The sequence below is a fragment of the Nomia melanderi genome, chromosome 3, assembly GCF_051020985.1.
Source record: "Nomia melanderi isolate GNS246 chromosome 3, iyNomMela1, whole genome shotgun sequence".
Lineage (NCBI taxonomy): Eukaryota > Metazoa > Arthropoda > Insecta > Hymenoptera > Halictidae > Nomia > Nomia melanderi.
The window spans coordinates 24,121,396-24,130,533 of NC_135001.1; the positions used below are offsets into that span (position 1 = coordinate 24,121,396).

General features: G+C 33.7%; 2 protein-coding genes across 3 annotated transcripts in view; both read right to left on the minus strand.

Annotated features, from left to right (window-relative positions):
• Positions 1-2,387, minus strand: part of LOC116429345 (lipase 3) — a 3,283-nt gene extending 896 nt beyond the window's left edge. The window contains exons 1-4 of the mRNA XM_031982200.2: positions 1,589-2,387; positions 1,103-1,273; positions 794-990; positions 392-638 (exon numbers count right to left, since the gene is read on the minus strand). Of these exons, the coding sequence (XP_031838060.1) occupies positions 392-638; positions 794-990; positions 1,103-1,273; positions 1,589-1,630 (657 nt within the window). The 5' untranslated portion in view covers positions 1,631-2,387. The remainder of the gene's footprint in view (positions 1-391; positions 639-793; positions 991-1,102; positions 1,274-1,588) is intronic.
• Positions 2,388-3,963: 1,576 nt separating this feature from the next.
• Positions 3,964-9,124, minus strand: LOC116429342 (myotubularin-related protein 9). Of its 2 annotated transcripts, none has more exons than XM_031982194.2 (7): positions 7,327-7,510; positions 7,042-7,207; positions 6,677-6,969; positions 6,475-6,578; positions 6,082-6,386; positions 5,678-5,788; positions 3,964-5,583 (listed from the first exon to the last, which is right to left on the minus strand). In XM_031982194.2, exons 1-7 carry the CDS (start codon positions 7,480-7,482, stop codon positions 5,183-5,185), a joined length of 1,536 nt encoding a protein of 511 aa, XP_031838054.1. In that variant the 5' UTR covers positions 7,483-7,510; the 3' UTR covers positions 3,964-5,182. The 2 variants fall into 2 exon arrangements, with proteins under 2 accessions (XP_031838054.1, XP_031838053.1); XM_031982193.2 differs by having other exon boundaries at positions 3,965-5,583; positions 5,678-6,001; positions 7,327-9,124.
• Between the last annotated feature and the right edge of the window lie 14 nt (positions 9,125-9,138).

A 9,138-nucleotide genomic window follows, 5' to 3' on the forward strand; every position in this document is an offset into this window, starting at 1 on the left:
ATCTTACTATCTTACTATTTTACTATCTTTGAAATTTTTTAATTTTAAACAATATTATATTACTTGAAAATATAATTATATCTTGAGAAATACATGTAAATAAATTTATTGTATAAATTTTAATTAATTATTTGAAACCTCATCGTTAAATCTAGCGAAAGAGAACAACACTGATAAATTATATTTAAATATTCTTAACTACTTGTTTAGAGAATCGAAGGAAGCGTGTAAACATACTTAACTATCTTCAATGGTATTTAAAAAATAAATCTAAAATCTAGAAAAAAAATGCATAGTTTTTCTTATACTTGAATTTTTTCATTGTTGTAACCTAACCACCTCCGATCATAATTGAAAATTGTTGTATATATACATATATTTGTAAACGTACCTCCATTATGCCATAAAAGTGAACAACTAATTTAAGCAAAGGACTCCTCTGATTCGACAGAAATGCTATCGGTGCAAGACTAATCATCCCTTTAATTTTACGATTGTATTCAGATTTTTCACTGGCCATTACATAAAATGCAGTTGTACCTTGACTGTAGCCTATATAATAAAGCTTGGTATGTCCTGTATGTTCTAAAATGTAATCTATAGTTGCTGGTAAGTCATAATAACCAACTTCGTGCCAGCTAAAAGATTAGTGAAATTATTCACCTGCTAATTAATACAATTAACATGTATTGTATATTTAACTACCAGGCTTATATTTTTATTTATTTATTTGCTCTTACGCAATTTAACTCCTTCAACTACCGGACTACTTTCGCATAAAAATATACTATACCTGAAATCCCAAAATTCTTTGTCTTTGGTTGTATATTTCTTATGCTTCTTGGAATACGCATTACCTCTTGCATTTCCCAACCAAACGTCGTATCCGTTATCGGATAAAATATATGCCAAAGCCTTTTTCGGACCCAATAGTACCCAGTCGGCTGAACTCGATAAAAGTCCATGATGAATAAGGATCGGTACTCGAACCTTTGTTTGTCGACATAAATTTGAACTTGTAACGATTTCAAATATACTTTATGGAAAATGAGACGATACCACAGCTTTTAGAACTAGAAGAAAACAAGAAGTTAAATGTTACCTCTGGTGGTTTCTTATAATTTAAGTCATCCGCATCGTTCTCGCTAATATCGTAACACGAAATTTCCCTCGACTTTGGAGGAAGCACTCGATGCACGTCTAAACAATATCCATCTTCTGTCCAAATATGATGTATCTCTGCCGTATAACCATGGGCTTCGATAAGTTCAGACTAGAAGAATTATATATTACTAATTATTCTTACATACTTGAACATTCTTTCAATGTCATATTAATCCTGAACGGAATAAAAGGTAAATGTATTTTCACACTATGATATCAATATATAAAAACGAGGAAGCGAATAGAAAAAATAATTGAAATACATCGAATATCGAATTGTCATAAAAGAATATCGTATGGAATAAAATGTTAATCTTAGAATAAAGGATCAGTGAGGATTCAACATTTTCTTTTAAATAATTGAAGCGCTACTAACAATAGCCGCTACGAATAAATAATTGTAAAAGAAAAAAAAACAACTTACTGTCGTCATGTGAATCTCATCCTGATTGGCTACAGCGTTCATTATACGAGCAACTGACGAAAGAAGCTGATTTCCGTGACGCAGAAATATCGTTTAACTTTCACCAGCAATTACTTCGTTTCCTCTTGTTATTTTCCTTGATCTCTGACTTTGTTTTCACCGAGTGCCGATTAAGCGAACAGCAGATAATTTTGCCGACTTCGGTTTTTGTATTATTTAAGCGTCGAACGATTGAGGAATATCGAAATGATTTCGCGCCGTTCGATTCTTCGAGATGCAACTCAAACGCAAACAGGCCTCGACACGCTTGCAAAGCGCACTGCGATACACACTGTTCCAGTGCATGAAGCGACAAACAGAAATGATTCACGCGCATGCGTAGTAATTCGTCAATTTTCTAATAGTCGAAACCATAATTGCGCCTAAATATCGTATCGTTCGAGATATGTTACGTTACATTTCTTCTTTGACACGAATCTCTGCAGAGATATCGAGTAAATGGTGAATTGTAAACATGAACTCTCGAGAATTCACTTGACGCCGTTGACCGCAGACGACTGAGACGACTTTATGGCGTCTGTTCGATCTTCGCGCTTGTTGGTTCGTATAATACGTTTCACAGTACATTCTTCCCGTGACGCGACCCGACCAAAGTAGCGACATTGTCCATTCGTAAGGGATGATAGCGTCCCCTTCGAATTCTTTCCACGCGTGCTCAGTCTGTTATACATAGTCTTTTACCATTTTAAAAGCCACGCTGGAAACTTGGCTGTAAGAAGAGATAACTCGTGTCCGAAATTACTCAAAGGAAATTTGCGGATTTCGAAGAGATCGTAAACAATTTGAGATCTCGTGAGTTTTCGAATGTTGAACAACGCTCCGGAAAAATCGCTGAAAAGATTCTAACATCCGCGGTATCCTAGTTTCTTGTCTTCTTCTGTTTGGGGGTTTGTTGCAGTGAACGTGTTAGGCTCCACCCAAACTTGTCACCGCGACCTGTTACTCGGGCCAGTAGGTCATGGTACAGAAATATATACATGTACGCACATCTTTGCCGGCACTCGTTACATAAATATTGGAAATATCGTACATATACCTAAGAGACAGGTGTGGTAAAAGCCGAGGTGCGATGTAACAAGTTTGGACGAGACCTTAAGCGCCCTCTAAATTTCTCTATAGGTATTCCGACACGTGCATCGAAAGTCCGAAGATTCGTACCTATACTCGTACGATATTGTTTGATTAAGGCGTGTGCATAATAATTGAAATCATTTCTTTTCGAAGCGGGCTGAACTGTGTCTTACGTTGGTACCTATGGACTGCCGATCTGTTCTCATAAATGCGCGGACTTTCAAAGTATTTTCATTTATCATTCGTCAAGTAAAACATTAAATATATCAACATTTTAACATTCGTATTAATGTAATTTGTCGTGTTACGTTGGTAGAATGTCGAGCAATTATTTCAGATCGAATCGAGTGTCGAGTTACTAGCATGGAATAAATTAATGAAACAAATGGCAAACGTAGAAAATAGAAGAAAGTACTTCCGCGTCGACGAACATGTAACTTGGTTGCAACGGCGTATGTAGCATCGATTCGATAAATCATCCATCGGTCGGAATATTGCTCCATCCCCTGCTTCGATAATGGTGCAAAGTTCACCTAAATGTTTTCATTTCTCAAGCTTTATGTTTTCTTACGTCAATCCTAAGCATTTCGAGCGAACCGAGGTCTAGAGATTAAGGAGGCCACAGTCGTCGGTTCAGACATATACTTTTTTAAGGACGTTGAACGTACCAACGTTTCTGAAATCCTCAATGGCTCCTCTGAGACATTTAAAGGAATATTCCCCGTTAATCGAAATTAATGAATTATTTATATTTACAATTAGATTTACTCTTCTGTTAAATTCGTTCGAGAACAAGTTAACCGAGAATGCTAGATAATTCTGTGAATTTCGATCGACGTCATTACACACTGGCTCAACAGTTTTGTAACGATCGATTTTAGAGATGCGAATCGTGCCTCCGAATGCGGTCGTTGTTTTCCGGGATATTTGTTTGTGCTTGACACATCAGCGAATGAACTGGTGTTTCAAGTAAACAATATACATGTTGAAAACAAACCGTTTTATAAATATTTTGTCCCCTGGCAGTAGATGATAATGAATATCCTTCGTAAAAAAATCGCAAATCACAACATAGGCTCCATCGGTCTGTTGAAGAAGAAGAAATGAATTGTATCGGTAGATTTCGATGGATTTCCGAATCTTCCGAATCCAAAGAAAATACATTTAAATTGTTTACAAACAGTCCTGCTTTCATTACAAACATTTTATCAGAATTAATAAAGGTAAACAATAATCTTCGAAAACAAAAGTCAATTACAATTGTTTTATTGTAAATACACACAGGATAACAAAGTTTTAACTTTCTTTCATTTTACTACAAACTTTACTTACAAGACAGTAATCGATCACATCAAATTTATTTTAATATATTCATACTTTGTATAAGTTTCAACACTTCGTTATATGCGAATATATAAAACAATGATCAGTCGATTCTATTTCATTAGAATAGATGATATTCTATGTCAGTTATTAGCAATATGTACTCTATAAAGGAAAACACTGGAAACAGTTACTGTTTAGCCAGTAACCGTGCGATTCGTTTCAATGTTTTGATTAAATCTACTCTCTGAATAAATGCTGGTTTTCGTACTAGCTATCTTTTACCTTTCGTCGACGATAGCAATTCGATTAGTAACCTTTCTCATGTTCCTGTTTCTTTCTTAAATAACGATAAAACATTATTTTTACTTTTAAAAGTTATTGCTTTCAACTTTAAAGAAAATATTCAGCTATACAGTTAACCCTTTTGCAAAATAGATATTGAATGCAAATGACTTTACTTGTATATTTTTAGTATTCTACTTCTGTGTATCTCTTTTGTCTTTATGCAAAATGTTTCATTATTATTAAACTTGTGTAACACTTTTCAAATGGAACAAGTCAGATTATACTATTCTTTTTGAACGTTTTGTACGAAATAAACGAAATACATACACATACAAACGGATGAATAAAGTATATCAATGCACAAGTGATTAATGTAGTACAAGCGTTCATTTTTTCTCCTCGTATTGTATAAATTGTGCATTATAGGATATGCCGTATAAGAGTGTAGATGTATATTTACATTTATATTTATATTTATATTTATATTTATATTTATATTTATTATTTATATTTATATTTATATTTATATTTATATTTATATTTATATTTATATTTATATTTATATTTATATTTATATTTATATTTATATTTATATTTATATTCATGTATTCGTATTTATATTTATATTCATGTATTCGTATTTACAGAATATCATCAGAAAAATGATGTTTAATTTATAGAATTTCAAAAGATGTAAGATGCAAATGAAAGTGTTTAAATATGTAATACATTGTTGAAAACATCAACTTTAGTATAACGATTCTGTATCGTAAATAAAAGCAGATCGATGATGCAGTTCGCAACATAAATGTTACCTAAAAATACCTTCTTTTAACATATATGATCTATGTATCAGGTACTTTGAGATTCTAAAGTTAACTGTTCTATACAAGCGTGTTCATCTTGAGTTTCTATTTCACGAGATGTATCAGTATCTAAATGTATTTCTTCTATTGCTCGTTTGATCTGAACTCGTAGTTGACCAGCAACTTTTTTTACTGCCATGTGATTATGTTTTACTTGTTTTATGCAAGGTAGTAAACCTTTCCACGGAGCAACACTTGTACAAGAAAGATAAAGTTCTTTCCATAATTGAATACTAATTGGTGCAACACTGGGCCAGATAACTCCTGAATTTGGCTCGTATAAAGGATTTAACCATTTCTCTAATTCTTCCGGTTGATTTATATACGACCACAAACTACATGTTCGTTCTGATAATCGAAGACCAACTCTTTCTGCTTCTGAATTACCTAAAACATCGATAACGAAGTTGTTTAGGAAATATGAGAATACAGTTACATGAAATAATTATACATTCACAAACATGAATTGGCACGCGCATACCTAGGAATGTTCCAAAGTTAGAGCAATATGCGTGATTATACAATTCACTTAATAATTCTACCGTATACTCGAAGCTAAATTGGAATTGATAATGTAGTTGATAAAGGCAATCTAAAAAAAGAAGAAAAGTTGGAGCATGTGTTGAATTTTGTGAATTTGCCGGATGGTATGGTCCGTGACGTGTACGATTGAAAAATTGATGGCCGGCTTGTATCCATTCGCGTTCAATTAAAGCCTGAAGACCGCGTATTGTTCTGCAGTCCGGATTTAATATTGCTTGAGCTAAGCTAGTTACTACTAAAGTAGAATCTCTACCAGCACTTCCTGTTCAAAATGTAACTAATATCGTTTCACAGTACTCTACAATTATTATGATTAATTCAGTTTCCTTGTAAATCTCGTACCGTGAACCAATACAGCTGCAATTTCTTGATGAAGACACTGAGCAGTTACACAAGCAGCATTTAAAGCGCTCTGCACGGCAGACAGCCATCCACTATTATCGAGTCTTGAGAGCCATTGGGAAGTAGAACATGTCACGTCGTTACAAGCTTCTATCAATTTGAAAAAACTATCCGCTAAATCGTTTGGACGTGGAATTGCTTTATGCACTTTTCGCCATTGCGGATAAGCAGCATCCATTTCTGTGCCACCACCTTTGATTCTACAACTTTGAGCTTGGCTAACGGATCTTGTATCTACTATGTAACTATTGAAAAAATATGTATTAGCGATACAGTTAAACTTACGACGATGGAAGTAATCTTATTATAAATTCTTGAAAAGACTTTATTTACCCACGTCTGCCTGGACCTAACACTGCATTTAATAATCTTTCATCCTCTTTGCATCTTTTGCCTGTAGTACCGCACATCGGTTGACTACTTCTTAATAAAACACTCTGCAATATCGATTAATCATTGGACAAATAATAAAAGTTTATAGCATGTAATTACTTTTGTTCTCTGTTTCATTACTGTGTATAATATTGTGTCATACCCCGCCGTCGTGCCTATAACATAGAACAGGAAATCTTCCGCCATCTCTAAAATTAGCAGAAGATATTATAACTTTATCTTCTATGTGACGAGGTACTATAACAGCGGAAGGATAAGAATTGCAAATTTTATATTCTTTATTTAAATAACTAATACGCCATTCGTCCGCATGAGCGGTCAACAATTTAGACCACTCGGAAACAGGAGCAAATGCGCTCCATCCATCCTCTATTTGTAGAGTAATATTACTGATCGTTTGCGGTCTGTTGAAGAAAGGATATTGTAGAGTTTGCTCTGGAAGAAAAAGATTCGGTAATCAATAATGAGATATTAGTTTTTCTATTATACAACAGATACGTATGTCACCTTGCGACGTTAATTTTTCTATAGATAGAGCAGCATTCGTCAAGTCATCCACCGAATTGATATCTAATTGGAGAATCCGGAAATCTTTGCACTTTAATATAATACTACCACCCGGGCTTTGAGTATTGAATTTTTTCTCTATAAGATCAATGTTTCGATACAAAAGCTAAAAAACACATTGAAAAAATATTGGAAAAACTGAAAAGTATGTACACTTAAAATTAATGAACTTTCATTTGAAATAATCGTAATTCTAGATAAAATAGTTTTCTTTATAAATTATACCCAGAGTTCTTGCCGCGAGTCTTGTCGCGACGACCAAAGAAGATGATGGCTACTAATGCACAATGTTCCATCTATGGATTTATTATTTCCATCGGTTTTATCTATTAGTACAACATTATTAAGTTTTGGAATCAATATTAAGTCGCTAAGTTCCATTGTGCGTCTACTTCGATCGCAGATACTTCAAGTACGAATTGTTAGTGATTTCGAGAGAAATATAAATATTGTGACAGCTTTGCATAACCTAACACGGGTGTCTCATAAAACCATCGTACATGGAATTTGTTGTAACTCAGTTGAAACGAGACAACTATACGTGTTCGTGTAAATATTGATTGGAAATCGTACAGATTCTTTAACGGTCTTCTTACAATGCATCTATTTTGTTCAGTGCGAACTGAAAAAGTGAAATATCGATTGCTGCGCGTCTTGTTTACTTCAAATCACATACATCGCGTACATCATGTACAGAAATTTCACCGACAGAAACTACATATCTATAACGTTGCCCATTAGATTCTCTGAGCACACGCACGAGTTATCATTGGCATAACAACACTTTTTTCGCCTCAACAGATAATTGGCATTCGTCGCAAAGTTTAAAAAGTACAAGAAAAAGAAATGGCACGAATTGCTGTTGAAATATTTATTTCGAATAATGTCAAATTGCTTGTACAATTTCGTTCGATTGATATCGTATGTTGCATAGAAATAATCGTTACTTGAAGCGTCCCAATGGTAGGTCGAGATTCCTCTTATCAGTTTTATGTTATAAATAATTGCACGCACACGAGCTTCTGCAGACGATTCAGAACTCGTTGCATTATGTTATAGAATGATGTATAGAATTTGTAGAACAACAGGTTACAAAGAGACCCCGAGTTACTAAGCTTTTATCGAGACTGCTGAACATTTGATTGACAGTAAAATTAAGAGTGAAATTTACAGTGAAATTTACAGTGAAATTTACAGTGAAATTTACAGTGAAATTTACAGTAAAAGATGAGAAATGTTTTCGTAGTAGGTGTATATTTCAGTATGTAGATAGGTAGGTAAAGAGAACAGTAGAGAATGACTTGGCGCCCTCTACTCGATAGAACACTCAAGCTGTTGTTGAGATCACACGAGTGCTAGTCGTTGGTATTACAGATTAGTATAGATTTAGCAGACTATACGGAATTGACTCGTTTCACTATAATCTCGTATTTAATTTGTACAGTTTATAGAAATGCCTCGTATAATATTCTTTGTTGTCTACCTTCTGTTGGAATTTCAATATCATGTTCTCGCGTTAGTTATCCTTGAAGCACACACAGCCACGAGACTGTGCGAGACTACGTTTGAATCGTTGCGTTCTTTTTCTAATGGCTTTCGAAGCTTTACGTTCTTCAGTCGATAAGGGAGGAAGGTATCTCACTGATCTTGTATCGTCACTTATTTCCGATTATTTCATTCTGGAAGAAAACGAGTTTCGAACGTTGTCCCTCGCAATGTTCGCTGTTTACTTTACTTTGTTTTCCTTAACGAATAAACGACATTGTTTTCCGGACATTCTATTCACATGTTTGAATTCACTTGAATTTGTTCTTTATATTTTTGTGTTTTCACAGTTTTTTTCAGGAGAATGGTGAAAAAATAATGACTGCCGTTTACATATTAGACGATATTTTATTTTATTTTATTTTATTTTATTTTATTTTATTTTATTTTATTTTATTTTATTTTATTTTATGTTATTTTATTTTATTTTATTTTATTTTATTTTATTTTATTTTATTTTATTTTATCTTATTTTATCTTATTTTATCTTAT